Below are 15,695 nucleotides of genomic sequence, written 5' to 3'. Positions count from 1 at the left end.
GCCAATGACTGGATCGAATTGCAAAAATCACTGATGCTGGAGACCCATATCTCCCTCACTAACTTTAAGCATCAGCTGTCAGAGCAGCTTACTGATCACTGCACCTGTACACAGCCCATCTGTAAATAGCCCACTCAACTTCCTCATTCCACCAATTATTTATTTTTGCTCTTCTGCACCCCAGTATCTACTTGCACATCCTCATCTGCACATCTATCACTCCAGTGTAAATGCTAAATTGTAATTATTTTGCCACTATGGCCTATTTATTGCCTTACCTCCCTACTCTTCTACATTTGCACACTGTGTGTACATTTTTCTATTGTGTTATTGACTGTATGTTTGTTTATCCCATGTGTAACTCTGTTTTTGTCGCACTGCTTTCCTTTATCTTGGCCAGCTCGCAGTTGTAAATGAGAACTTGTTCTCAACTGGCCTGGTTAAATAAAAGGTGACATTTAAAATATATATATTTTAAAAGACTAACTGCTTACAGACGGTAGGAAATTAAGGTCACAGTTATTAAAACTTAGGACACTAAAGAGGCCTTTCTACTGACTCTAGAAATTACCAAAAGAAAGTTGCCCAGGATCCCTGCTCATCTGCGGGAACGTGCCTTAGGCATGCTGCAAGGAGGCATTAGGACTGCAGATGTGACCAGGGCAATAAATTGCAATGTCCGTACTGTGAGACGCTTAAGACAGCGCTTCAGGGAGACAGGACGGACAGCTGACCGTCCTCGCAGGGGCAGACCACGTGTAACACCTGCACAGAATCTGTACAAACGAACATCACACCTGCGAGACATGTACATGGATGGCAACAACTGCTCGAGTTACACCAGGAATGCACAATCCCTCCATCAGTGCTCAGATTGTCCGCAATAGGCTGAGAGAGGCTGGACTGAGGGCTTGTAGGCCTGTTGTAAGGCAGGTCCTCACCAGACATCACCGGCAACAACGTCGCCTATGGGCACAATTCTACCGTCGCTGGACCAGACCAGCGGTGATGGTCGGAATCGCGTTTATAGTCGAAGGACTGAGCGTTACACCGAGGCCTGTACTCTGGAGCGGGATCAACTTGGAGGTGGAGGGTCCGTCATGGTCTGGGGCGGTGTGTCACAGCATCATCGGACTGAGCTTGTTGCCATTGCAGGCAATTTTAACGCTGTGCGTTACAGGGAAGACATCCTTCTCCCTCATGTAATACCCATCCTGCAGTCTCATCCTGACATGACTCTTTAGCATGACAATGTCACCAGCCATACTGCTTACTGATACTGATCTGTGGCGTGATTTCCTGCAAACAGGATTGTCAGTGTTCTGCCATGGCCAGTGAAGAGCCCGGATCTCAATTCCATTAAGCATGTCTGGGACCTGTTGGTCGGAGGGTGAGGGCTAAGGCCATTCCCACCAGAAATGTCTAGGAATTTGCAGGTGCCATGGTGGAAGAGTGGGGTAACATCTCACAGCCAGAACTGGCAAATCAGGTGTAGTCCATGAGGAGGAGATGCACTGCAGTATTTAATGCAGCTGGTGGCCACAACAGATACTGACTTACTTTTGATTTTGACCCCCCCCTCCCCTTTGTTCAGGGACACATTATTAAATTTTTGTTAGTCACATGTCTGTGGAACTTGTTGAGTTTGTTTTAGTTTAATCTTTTTATGTTCATACATATATTTACACATGTTAAGTTTGCTGAAAATTAACGCAGTTGACAGTGAGGATGTTTCTTTTTTTGCTGAGTTTAGTATGGGCAGCCATATACCACGGACAATGAACACAATTACATTCTATCAATGGCAATTTTGAATTCACTGATTATGTGATGAGATCTTGAGGCCCATTGCTCTGCCATTCATCCCCCGCCATTGCCTCATGTTTTAGCAAGATGATGCACTGTCCCATGTTGCAAGGACCTGTACACAATTCCTGGAAGCTGACAATGTCCCAGTTGTTCCATGGCCTGCATACTCAGACATGTCACCCATTGAGCATGTTTGGCATGGTCTGGATTGAGGGGTACGACAGCGTGTTCCAGTTCCCACCAATATCCAACAACTTTGCACAGCCATTGGAGAGGAGTGGGCCACCATTTCACCATTCCACTGAAGTCGGTTCCTCTCCTTGTTTGGGCGGCGTTCGCCTGTCGGCGTCACTGGTCTTCTAGCCATCGTCGATCCACTTAATTTTCCATTTGTTTTGTCTTGTTTTCCTACACACCTGTATTTAACCCTCTGTTCCCCCCCATGTCTTTGTGTGGTACTGTTTGTTTTAAGTGCTTGTGCACATGTTTACTGGTGCGCATTGGGTTTTGTACCCATGTTGGTTATTTCTTTATGCCGTTGGTTTTGCAATTAAACTGCTCCGGCTATTACCTAGTTCTGCTCTCCTGCGTCTGACTTCCCTGCCACCAGTTACGCACCCCTTACAATAACAATCAACAGCCAACTGTATGCAAAGGAGATCTCGCACTGCATGAGGCAAATAGTGGTCACGCCACATACTGACTTGTTTTCTAATCTACGCCCCTATTTTTAAGGTATCTGTGACCAACAGATGCATATCTGTTTTTCCAGTCATTTGAAATCCATAGATTAGGGCCTAATTAATTCATTTCAATTGACGGATTTCTTTGTGCTGCGTTACAGTTCATATAATCTTTGAAATTGTTGAGTTGTTTTTGTTCAGTAAATGTACGAGTTCACTAAGCTCATGTTACCAACTACAGTGCCTTGCGAAAGTATTCGGCCCCCTTGAACTTTGCAACCTTTTGCCACATTTCAGACTTCAAACATAAAGATATAAAACTGTATTTTTTTGTGAAGAATCAACAACAAGTGGGACACAATCATGAAGTGGAACGACATTTATTGGATATTTCAAACTTTTTTAACAAATCAAAAACTGAAAAATTGGGCGTGCAAAATTATTCAGCCCCCTTAAGTTAATACTTTGTAGCGCCACCTTTTGCTGTGATTACAGCTGTAAGTCGCTTGGGGTATGTCTCTATCAGTTTTGCATATCGAGAGACTGACATTTTTTCCCATTCCTCCTTGCAAAACAGCTCGAGCTCAGTGAGGTTGGATGGAGAGCATTTGTGAACAGCAGTTCAGTTCTTTCCACAGATTCTCGATTGGATTCAGGTCTGGACTTTGACTTGTCCATTCTAACACCTGGATATGTTTATTTTTGAACCATTCCATTGTAGATTTTGCTTTATGTTTTGGATCATTGTCTTGTTGGAAGACAAATCTCCGTCCCAGTCTCAGGTCTTTTGCAGACTCCATCAGGTTTTCTTCCAGAATGGTCCTGTATTTGGCTCCATCCATCTTCCCATCAATTTGAACCATCTTGCCTGTCCCTGCTGAAGAAAAGCAGGCCCAAACCATGATGCTGCCACCACCATGTTTGACAGTGGGGATGGTGTGTTCAGGGTGATGAGCTGTGTTGCTTTTACGCCAAACATAACGTTTTGCATTGTTGCCAAAAAGTTCAATTTTTGTTTCATCTGACCAGAGCACCTTCTTCCACATGTTTGGTGTGTCTCCCAGGTGGCTTGTGGCACACTTTAAACAACATTTTTTATGGATATCTTTAAGAAATGGCTTTCTTCTTGCCACTCTTCCATAAAGGCCAGATTTGTGCAATATACGACTGATTGTTGTCCTATGGACAGAGTCTCCCACCTCAGCTGTAGATCTCTGCAGTTCATCCAGAGTGATCATGGGCCTCTTGGCTGCATCTCTGATCAGTCTTCTTCTTGTATGAGCTGAAAGTTTAGAGGGACGGCCAGGTCTTGGTAGATTTGAAGTGGTCTGATACTCCTTCCATTTCAATATTATCGCTTGCACAGTGCTCCTTGGGATGTTTAAAGCTTGGGAAATATTTTTGTATCCAAATCCGTCTTTACATTTCTTCACAACAGTATCTCGGACCTGCCTGGTGTGTTCCTTGTTCTTCATGATGCTCTCTGCGCTTTTAATGGACCTCTGAGACTATCACAGTGCAGGTGCATTTATACGGAGACTTGATTACACACAGGTGGATTGTATTTATCATCATTAGTCATTTAGGTCAACATTGGATCATTCAGAGATCCTCACTGACTTTCTGGAGAGAGTTTTCTGCACTGAAAGTAAAGGGGCTGAATAATTTTGCACGTCCAATTTTTCAGTTTTTGATTTGTTAAAAAAGTTTGAAATATCCAATAAATGTCGTTCCACTTCATGATTGTGTCCCACTTGTTGTTGATTCTTCACAAAAAAATACAGTTTTATATCTTTATGTTTGAAGCCTGAAATGTGACAAAAGGTCGCAAAGTTCAAGGGGGCCGAATACTTTCGCAAGGCACTGTAGCATTATCAATTGCCACTAACAGTTCCATAATGATGGTTTTCACCATTAAATGCTATCCTATATGCTTATGTCCTATAGACTTATTCTATACACACATTTGGCAAAGATCAGTGATTTGACATTAATCATCATGCAGTGCATTCGTAAAGTTCAGACCCCTTGACCTTTTCCACAGCTTGTTGCATTACAGCCTTATTCTAAGATGGATTTACATTTTTTTGTTGTTGCAAATTTCTATTTTTTTCTTTAAATATTGCGTTTACAAAGGTATTCAGACCCTTTTACTCAGTACTTTGAAGCACCTTTGGCAGCGATTACAGCATCGAGACTTCTTGGGTATGACGCTACAAGCTTGGTACACCTGTATTTGGGGAGTTTCTCCCATTCTTCACTGCAGATCCCCTCAAATTCTGTTAGGTTGGATGGGGAGCGTTTTTCAGGTCTCTCCAGAGATGTTAGTTCGGGTTCAAGTCGGGTTCTGGCTGGACAGCTCAAAGACATTCAGAGACTAGTCTGGAAGCCACTCCTGCCTTTTCTTGGCTCTGTGCTAAGGGTTGTTGTCCTGTTGGAAGATTAACCTTCATCCCAGTATGAGGTCCTGAGCACTCTGGAGCTGGTTTTCATCAAGGATCTTTCTGTACTTTGCTCTGTTCATCTTTTCCTCGATCCTGACTAGTCTCCCAGTCCCTGCCGCTGAAAAAGATCCCCACAGGATGATGCTGCCACCGCCATGCTTCACTGTAGGGATGGTTCCAGGTTTCCTCCAGACATGACGATTGGCATTCAGGCCAAAAAGTTCAATCAAAGTTTCATCATACCAGAAGATCTTGTTTCTCATGGTCAGAGTCCTTTAGGTGCCTTTTGGCAAAGTCCAAGCGGGCTGTCATGTTCCTTTTACTGACGAGTGGCTTCTGTCTGGCCATTCTACCATAAGGGGCTGATTGGTTGAGTGCTGCAGAGATAGTTGTCCTTCTGGAAGGTTCTCCCATCTCCACAGATGAGCTCTGTCAGAGTGACCATCGGGTTCTTGGTTACCTTCCTGACCAAGGCCCTTCTCCCTCGTTTGCTAAATTTGACCGGGCTGATAGCTCTATGAAGAGTGGTGGTGGTTCCAAACTTCTTCCATTTAAGAATGATTGCTGCAACTAGGGATGCCTGATATATCGGTGAACATATCGTAATCGGACGATATTAGCTAAAAATGCCAAAGCTGACGTACATGACGTAATGTTGCTCTACACGTGCAACACAGCATTCCTAACCTAGCCCACAATGTCTGCTGGATGGATCGAGCAGTCAACGAGTCGAGCAGTCATTTGAAAGTAAGAATAGCAGCGAGAGAGCTCCAAGGCAAAATCCATTAACACCAAGATAATGGAATTCATTGCCCTTGACAATCAACCGTTCTCTGTCGTGGGTGAAGTTGGCTTTCGCGACTGGTCGAGCACTGGTACACACTACCAAGTGCGCTATTTTTCTGATGTTGCCCTACCGGAGTTACACAGTAATAGCGTCACTGCTATTAGCTTCACAACATACTTTGGAATGCCGTTTGGGTCTTTGCGTGTCTAAAAAGAACCATCAAATGACAATAACACTATTTGACACGTCAAATAACAGTTCTATTACAGAATGTTTGTTCTGAATATGCATGTGTAAGCCAAGCGCCACCACTACTATCAGTAGCACTGTCAAAGCTGTGCAAAAAAAGTCTGCAAACACTGGCCACGAACAATGTGTTTACAATACTGCGTTGGTAATAAAGCATTATTTGTTTGACTGCAACTTCTGAGGTAGCAGGCTAGCTAGCTAGGTACTCAGCTAAAGCACCAATACAACCAGCCTGAAAACAATTTTCCCAACGTTATCAGCCTCAAACGTCCACGCAGTATTGTTTTTCCTCAGGAATAGTGTTCAATTCAGTTCAGTCCCTCATTAAGAGCTACGATGCCAATGTTCTCTAGGTGTCACTGAGTAGACTGATACCCTATGTCATTGATCCACAATCCATAGGTAAGGCTGTGCAGTGAAATAAGGATGTCCCCAATGCAATTCTAAAGTCTAATACATCCAGTGTGATTTCAACAGATTTTTGTCAAATTAACAAATCATTGTCTTTTGTTAATTTTATGTAACAACATTCCAACCTCGTTTAGCATGATCTATTAAATGATGACAAGTTTACTATTTGCATCACTGTCAATTACATACTATCCACTATTGTGGCTAGCTAAAACATAGATGGGTCCGACCACCATTAATCAAATAAGAAATGTCTTATAAATTAGGGTTATTTTATGATACCTAGTTATATTGCTAGCTAACTATAGCTACTGAAACAGATTGTCGTTTTGCTATGTTTTTGGGGAAGAACACTGTTTGTATCCATGAGATGACCAGCACTGTAGGTGCGCGAGACAACTTTACCAGCATCATAGCAGACGTATCGATGAATCATTGTGACATATGAGTGATAGTGTAATCAATGTGTAAGAACTATGTAAAAGATGTTTGAATGCATTAAATTATTGTGCAGTCATATTCAGGTCCTGATTGGTCAAGCTTATTTGTGTCTTTGCGTGTCAAAAAATACACACGTCAAATAACACTATTTGACGTGTGTATTTTTTGACACAAAAAGACCCAAACAGCGTTCCATAGAAATCCTGGTTGAGAATAAAACGACTGAACAACAAAACAGCACAAAGTAAGTGCAAGAAATAGGTTTTGATTATGTTTTGCTGGTAATGGGGACATGCGTAAATGCCAACAAATATATTTTTGGTTGGTGTGAACTTTATTTAACCAGGCAAGTCAGATTAAGAACAAATTCTTATTTACAATGACGGCCTTCCCTGTCAAAAATGTGCGCCGCCCTATGGACTCCCGTTTATGGCCGGATGTGCATGGATGCATGCATGGCAGCATGGATTCGAACCAGGGACTGTAGTGACGCTTCTTGCACTGAGATGCAGTGCCTTAATCCGCTGTGTGTGTGTGTTAACTATTTAACTGTACTAAAATGCTTAAGTCCGCCAATATTTTAAATACCGGGTATCGGGATCGTTTTATTTGGCAAGGAAAATATAAGGTATCGGCCAAAAAATGCCATTGTTGCATCACTAGTGGCAACTGTGTTCTTGGGGTACCCTTCCCCAGATTTGTGCTTTGACACAATCCTGTCTTGGAGCTCTATGGACAATTCCTTAGACCTCATGGCTTGGTTTTTGCTCTGACATGCACTGTCAACTATGGGACCTTATATAGACAGGTGTGTGCCTTTCCAAATAATGTTCAATCAATTCAATTTACCACAGGTGGACTCCAATCAAGTAATAGGAACATCTCAAGGATGATAAATGGAAACAGGACACACCTGAGCTCAATTTCGAGTCTCAAAGCAAAGGGTCTGAGACTACTGTCGTACCCCATTTTTTTTTGCACATTTTATAAACCGTTTTTCTCTTTGTCATTATGGGGTATTGTGTGTGTGTGTGTGTAGATGAGAAACAAAACAAATATGTTATTAATTTTAGAATAAGGCTGTAAGAATGTGGAAAGTCAAGGGTTCTGAATACTTTCTGACTGCACTGTAAAGTGATGCATCGTGGCATCCATGAGGTTGAGCGATGAATAGTTTGGTTTGTTTACCCTTTAACCAGTCTGCCACCAGCCTCAGCTGGACCAGAGGGGTGGGTCCTACTGAGGCGCCTGTCACAAGAGCATCAACCTCCTCCCTCTCCTCTGGAATGCTTTGAAGATTTTTTCAATTCATGCTTTATTTGCATGGTCGGTATACAACTATTCAGGTTCAGACAGAAGGGGAGAGGGAGATCGTAGATGTTTAGATGAGAGCCACTCACGCTTGAGGCCTCACGCACCGACGAGTAGGACTGCACCCCCCCCCCCCCCCCCCCCCCCCCAAACCTAAATCCAGCCTACTCGCCATCGGTTTACCTTCGCTTGAGATTAAGCTTCAAGATTACACCTTACTTCTGTATGTGAACTGAAGGAAGGTTTAATCAACATTTTAGAAAAATGGGCAGAAATAATGACGATATGTATCAATTTGGCTAGGAGAATAACAATTTTGGTGTCTATGGCACTAGGTCAAGACCGATGTATTTCTTCTGAGTCAATTCCAAATAAATGACCTCATTAATTAGTTAATCCCAAATAATAAGGGATGACGGGGATGCTCACACTGGGATCGACAAGAGGAAAAGCTTCAGTTTCTCTGCTTCTCCCGCCATCCTAGCTCTATTTGTCCGGAAGAGATAATAAGTAGTTGAGAATTTTTTTTTTTAAAGAAATACAATTAATTGGAAGCAGTGACATGTCAACATCTGACCTTCAACTACTTTTGAAGATTATTTACAGTGATCACCTCTGTTAAGATATTTTCATTACCTGTGAGCGTAGTGTCCATCTTGTTCAGTAGTGTGGTTTGAATCTCATAACCCAGTAGTGAGGCTCATATTTCAGACTCCCTCACAATGTATTGTCTCTCCTTCAAGCTATCAGTTATTGTTTGCTCTAATGTAGACTTTGAAACTCTATATTTAAACTGTGGGCACACCCTTTTGGTTTGCCTAACAATATGATGTGCTTGGAGTCATGCGTCATAAGAAACAGAAATCCAAAGCATCTGTGTAGTTTACAGGATATGATACCAAGCAGAGTTTCAAAGTTAACTTGAAAGTGCCAGGACTAAACTTAATCTTAGTCCCGGAAATCGTCCCTAAATGTCCTAACAGCTTCATCTTTCGACCTCAAGCACCAAATTCAGTCTTGTGAAGGCCCTCCTTGTGTCACTACTACATGATATCAATTTTACATTGTAGCTGTGGAATCTAGTGGAAACAGTGTATCATCCTCACACAGGCTTGAAAATCACCTCACCAAATCCTGATTTGTCCAAATAATCAATGACAAACCCCAAACCAGGAACTACTGCTGCTCATAATCACATAATTTTATGTGAGTCTTGACAGATTCTCGTTTCACCCGTCCATGAAAATCTGTCCACGAGAGATTAGGTCAATTCCAATGCAATTTGTTTTTGGAATGGATTTCAGTATTCAAATTGAAACATATTAAGTTAATGAGGGTTTTTCCAGTTGTAATATAATTTTCTACTGAACAATTCAAAGGAATGTACCTCAGTCAAATCAATCAACATTAAGCTTGTACACAGCAAATTGACCAGTGTTGATTGATTTCAGGAGTCAGAGTGAAATGAACACTCAGTGGTGTAAAATTACTCCCAATGTTGGTGTTAACTTCTACTGGATTGGTGTCCTGAAATCGGGACAGTTATTGCTCAATATGCGATAATGTGACTAGATTGACATTGTTAACCTTTTGTGACTAGGGAGCAGTATTTTCATTTTTGGAAAAAAAACGTTCCCGTAGTAAACGGTATATTTTGTCAGGACAAGATGCTAGAATATGCATATACAGTGCCTTGCGAAAGTATTCGGCCCCCTTGAACATTTCGACCTTTTGCCACATTTCAGGCTTCAAACATAAAGATATAAAACTGTATTTTTTTGTGAAGAATCAACAACAAGTGGGACACAATCATGAAGTGGAACGACATTTATTGGATATTTCAAACTTTTTTAACAAATCAAAAACTGAAAAATTGGGCGTGCAAAATTATTCAGCCCCCTTAAGTTAATACTTTGTAGCGCCACCTTTTGCTGCGATTACAGCTGTAAGTCGCTTGGGGTATGTCTCTATCAGTTTTGCACATCGAGAGACTGACATTTTTTCCCATTCCTCCTTGCAAAACAGCTCGAGCTCAGTGAGGTTGGATGGAGAGCATTTGTGAACAGCAGTTTTCAGTTCTTTCCACAGATTCTCGATTGGATTCAGGTCTGGACTTTGACTTGGCCATTCTAACACCTGGATATGTTTATTTTTGAACCATTCCATTGTAGATTTTGCTTTATGTTTTGGATCATTGTCTTGTTGGAAGACAAATCTCCGTCCCAGTCTCAGGTCTTTTGCAGACTCCATCAGGTTTTCTTCCAGAATGGTCCTGTATTTGGCTCCATCCATCTTCCCATCAATTTTAACCATCTTCCCTGTCCCTGCTGAAGAAAAGCAGGCCCAAACCATGATGCTGCCACCACCATGTTTGACAGTGGGGATGGTGTGTTCAGGGTGATGAGCTGTGTTGCTTTTACGCCAAACATAACGTTTTGCATTGTTGCCAAAAAGTTCAATTTTGGTTTCATCTGACCAGAGCACCTTCTTCCACATGTTTGGTGTGTCTCCCAGGTGGCTTGTGGCAAACTTTAAACAACACTTTTTATGGATATCTTTAAGAAATGGCTTTCTTCTTGCCACTCTTCCATAAAGGCCAGATTTGTGCAGATCTTTTTGTATCCAAATCCGGCTTTAAACTTCTTCACAACAGTATCTCGGACCTGCCTGGTGTGTTCCTTGTTCTTCATGATGCTCTCTGCGCTTTTAACGGACCTCTGAGACTATCACAGTGCAGGTGCATTTATACGGAGACTTGATTACACACAGGTGGATTGTAATTTATCATCATTAGTCATTTAGGTCAACATTGGATCATTCAGAGATCCTCACTGAACTTCTGGAGAGAGTTTGCTGCACTGAAAGTAAAGGGGCTGAATAATTTTGCACGCCCAATTTTTCAGTTTTTGATTTGTTAAAAAAGTTTGAAATATCCAATAAATGTCGTTCCACTTCATGATTGTGTCCCACTTGTTGTTGATTCTTCACAAAAAAAATACAGTTTTATATCTTTATGTTTGAAGCCTGAGATGTGGCAAAAGGTCGCAAAGTTCAAGGGGGCCGAATACTTTCGCAAGGCACTGTAATTGACAGCTTAGGACAGAAAACACTCTAAATTTTCCAAAACTGTAAAAATATTGTCTGAGTATAACAGAACTGATGTTGCAGGCGAAACAGTGCCTCATGTTTTGAAAGCGCTGCGTTCCAATGCGTCCTTATTGAGCAGTGAATGGGCTATCAACCAGATTACTCTTTCTCCGTATTCCCGAAGGTGTCTACAGCATTGTGACGTAGTTTTACGCATTTATGTTGAAGAATACCCATAGGCGGCTACATTGCGCAAGTGGTCACCTGATGCTCCCAGAGATTCTCGCGTAAAATACAGACGTAGCCATAACTCCAATCGGTCCTACTGAAAAACTAAGTGTGCCGATGGATATATTATCGAATAGATATTTGAAAAACACCTTGAGGATTGATTATAAACAACGTTTGCCGTGTTTCTGTCGATATTATGGAGCTAATTTGGAATATTTTTCGCCGTTTTCGTGACTACAATTTCCGTGAGATTTCTCAGCCAAACGTGAAGAACAAACGGAGCTATTTCGCCTACAAAAATAATATTTTTGGAAGAAAGGAACATTTGCTATGTAACTGGGAGTCTCGTGAGTGAAAACATCCGAAGCTCATCAAAGGTAAACGATTTAATTTGATTGCTTTTCTGATTTCCGTGACCAAGTTACCTGCTGCTAGCTGGACAAAATGCTATGCTAGGCTATCGATAAACTTACTCAAATGCTTGTCTAGCTTTGGCTGTAAAGCATATTTTGAAAATCTGAGATGACAGGGTGATTAACAAAAGGCTAAGCTGTGTCTCAATATATTTCACTTGTGACTTTCATGAATAGGAATATTTTCTAGTAATATTTATGTCCGTTGCGTTATGCTAATTAGTGTCAGATGATGACAACGGTCCCGTTCACGGGATGGGGTGTCACTAGAGGTTAACAACAGCCAACTTCCCGGGACATAGACATGTCTTATATGGGCAGAAAGCTTAAATGATTGTTAATCTAACTGCAGTGTCCAATTTACAGTAGCTATTACAGCGAAAAAATGCCATGCTATTGTTTGAGTATAGTGTTCTGTTGTGAACTATCACGGCAACTGGTTTGATACATTCACCTCTGAAGGTGAATAATGTCCTTACATTCAATCATCCTGAGGGTCCCAGAGATACAAATGTAGCATAGTTTTGTTTGATAAAATACATTTTTATATTCAAATGTAGGAACCCAATTTTTCAGTTTTTGATTTGTTAAAAAAGTTTGAAATATCCAATAAATGTCGTTCCACTTCATGATTGTGTCCCACTTGTAGTTGATTCTTCACAAAAAAATACAGTTTTATATCTTTATGTTTGAAGCCTGAAATTTGGCAAAAGGTCGCAAAGTTCAAGGGGGCTGAATACTTTCGCAAGGCACTGTATGTACTTGAAAATGTATCAATTGACCAATTGGGCACATTTGGGCAAACTCGTGAAGGACAACTTACTTACTTACTGACTTTATTGTCCCCATGGGGAGATTTTGTTGCGGTGTCATGTACACATTTAAAGTGGCCTTTAAATACAAAACAAAATTGACAATACAACTTTTCATAACAGTTACATACCAATACATAAACATTTTTTTTTAAACGCTGCCTTTACTGAATCGATAGGAACATTAGCCCAAGCTATTTAGGAGGGATAACACACCTGGCACAAATTATTGTCTTGTTCTGTTTTTCCTGCTGAGGGGTGCACTATACCTGCGCCCAGAGGGAATAGTTCAAAGTCCAGGTACAGGGGGAGGCTTGGGTCTAGACCTGACAGACTTGATACAAAATATTATGCAGTGATGTAATTCTGAAACTTTGCGCATACACACTGCTGTCTTGTGGACAACATCTAAATTACACCTAGAATCCTACATCACTGTCTGTCCTTTCTCTTCAAAGATGATGCAACATTCTTTTTGAAAACGCTTGTTTGTTTTATCTTTCACCAGATCTAATGTGTTTTATTCTCCTACATTAATTTCACATTTCAACAAACTTCAAAGTGTTTCCTTTCAAATAGTATAAAAAATATGCATATCCTTGCTTCTGGTCCTGAGCTACAGGCAGTTCGATTTGGGTTTGTCATTTCAGGCGGAAATTGAAAAAAGGATCCGGTCCTTTAGGGCTAGGCTCCTTTTTTCTCAATTTTACGCCTGAATGACGTGCCCAAAGTAAACTGCATGTTGCTCAGGCCCAGAAGCCAGGATATGCATATAATTGGTACCATTGAAAAGAAAACGCTTTGCAGTTTGTAGCAATGTTAAAATAATGTAGGATAATATAACACAATAGATATGGTAGGAGAAAATCCAATGAAAAACCAATTAGAATGTTGTTGTTTTTGAGACCATCCTCTTACAATGGCAGGTATAAGGTCATACTGAAAATTAGCTCCCTGAATGAAATTCCTATGGCTTCCACAGGGTGTCAGCAGTCTATGCTCAAGGTTTCAGGCTTCTAACTTCAAAAACTAATAAAAATCGTCAAATCGAAGACATCAACTAAACTGACTTTTTGGGATATAAAGAAGGATTTTATCTAACAAAACGACACTACATGTTATAGCTGGTACCCTTTGGATGACAAATCAGAGGAATATTTTCAAAAAGTAGGTGATTGCTATTTGTGAATATCCGGTGGAAAAATATTTTGTTGTGGGGCGCCGTCCTCAAACAATCGCATGGCATGTTTTTGCTGTAATACCTACTGTAAATCGTACAGTTAGATTAACAATAATTTAAGCTTTCAACCGATATAAGACACTTGCATGTACCTAAATGTTTAATATCCATAATTTTTATGATTATTTATTCAAATTGCGTTCCCTCCAGTTTCACCAGAAGTTGTCTCGCTAGAGGGATGCCTAGCCCTAAAAGGTTTTAACCTGTTTGGGATAGGGGGCAGCATTGTCACGTTTGGATGAAAAGCGTGCCCAGAGTAAACTGCCTGCTACTCAGTCCCTGTTACTAATATATGCATATTATTAGTAGATTTGGATAGAAAACACTGAAGTTTTGAAAACTGTTTGAATTATGTCTGTGAGTATAACAACTCATATGGCAGGCGAAAACCTGAGAAAAATCCAACCAGGAAGTGGGAAATCTGAGTTTTGTAGTTTTTCAAAGCTTGGCCTATCGAAGTGTCTATGGGGTAAGATTGCACTTCCTAAAGCTTCCACTAGATGTCAACAGTCTTTAGAAACTTGTTTGAGGCTTCTACTGTAAAGGGGGGGCTCATAAGGGCTCTTTGAGTCAGTGACCTGGCAGAGAGCCACAAACTCGTGACGCTCGTTCACGTGAGAGGTAGCTCGCGTTCCATTGCTTTTCTAAAGACAAAGGAATTCTCCCGTTTGGAACATTATTGAAGATTTATGTTAAAAACATCCTAAAGATTGATTCTAAACATCGTTTGACATGTTTCTACGGACTGTAACGGAACTTTTGGACTTTTCGTCTGGACCTAATGCTCACGCCTCATGAAGATGGATCACTGGGCTGAACGCGCAAACAACAAGGATGAATTTGAACATAAATGATGATCTTTATCGAACAAATCAAACATTTATTGTGGAACTGGGATTCCTGGGAGAGCATTCTGATGAAGATCATCAAAGGTAAGTGAATATTTATAATGCTATTTCTAACTAATGTTGACTCCACTACTTGGCGGATATTTCTTTGGCTGGTTTGGTCTCTGAGCGCCGTACTCAGATTATTGCATGGTGTGCTTTTTCCGTAAAGCTTTTTTGAAATCTCACAAAGCGGTTGCATTAAGGAAAAGTCTATCTTTAATTCTCTCTCTCTCTGCAAAACATATGTATTGTGTAACATGATGTCCTATGAGTGTCATCTGATGAAGATCATCAAAGGTTAGTGATGAATTTGATCTATATTTCTGCTTTTTGTGACTCCTCTCTTTGGCTGGAAAAATGGCTGTGTGTGTTTTTGTGACTTGGCTCTGACCTAACATAACCATATTTTATTTATTTTTTATTTTACCTTTATTTAACCAGGCAAGTCAGTTAAGAACAAATTCTTATTTTCAATGACGGCCTGGGAACTGCCTGTTCAGGGGCAGAACGACAGATTTGTACCTTGTCAGCTCGGGGGTTTGAACTCGCAACCTTCCGGTTACTAGTCCAACGCTCTAACCACTAGGCTACCCTGCCGCCCCATAGGTTGGGCTTTCGCTGTAAAGCCATTTTGAAATTGGACACGATGGGTAGATTAACAAGAAGTTTATTTCATTTGATGTATTGCACTTGTTAATGTGTGAAAGTTACATATTTCGGAATTTTTTTGAATTTCGCGCACTCCCTTTTCAGAGGAATGTTGTCGAGGGGTGCCGCTAGCGGAAGCTCCTGAGTAATGCAGGTTACTGGTAGTCTGACTGTCGATTTAGGTTTCAAAGTATATCTAAACAAACCTGACACATTTTGGTCTTCCTGTATGCTGCAGC

At 41.0% G+C, this 15,695-nt stretch overlaps 1 protein-coding gene across 1 annotated transcript in view; it reads right to left on the bottom strand.

Moving 5' to 3' along the window:
• Nucleotides 1-8,833, bottom strand: part of LOC110491855 (DENN domain-containing protein 2D) — a 45,463-nt gene extending 36,630 nt beyond the window's left edge. The window contains exon 1 of the mRNA XM_021565667.2: nucleotides 8,772-8,833. Coding sequence (XP_021421342.1) covers nucleotides 8,772-8,790 — 19 coding nt within the window. The 5' untranslated portion in view covers nucleotides 8,791-8,833. The remainder of the gene's footprint in view (nucleotides 1-8,771) is intronic.
• Between the last annotated feature and the right edge of the window lie 6,862 nt (nucleotides 8,834-15,695).

Source organism: Oncorhynchus mykiss, chromosome 16, assembly GCF_013265735.2.
Source record: "Oncorhynchus mykiss isolate Arlee chromosome 16, USDA_OmykA_1.1, whole genome shotgun sequence".
Lineage (NCBI taxonomy): Eukaryota > Metazoa > Chordata > Actinopteri > Salmoniformes > Salmonidae > Oncorhynchus > Oncorhynchus mykiss.
The sequence above is the reverse complement of the archived record's forward strand: the minus strand, read 5'-3'. Positions and strand labels throughout refer to the sequence as shown.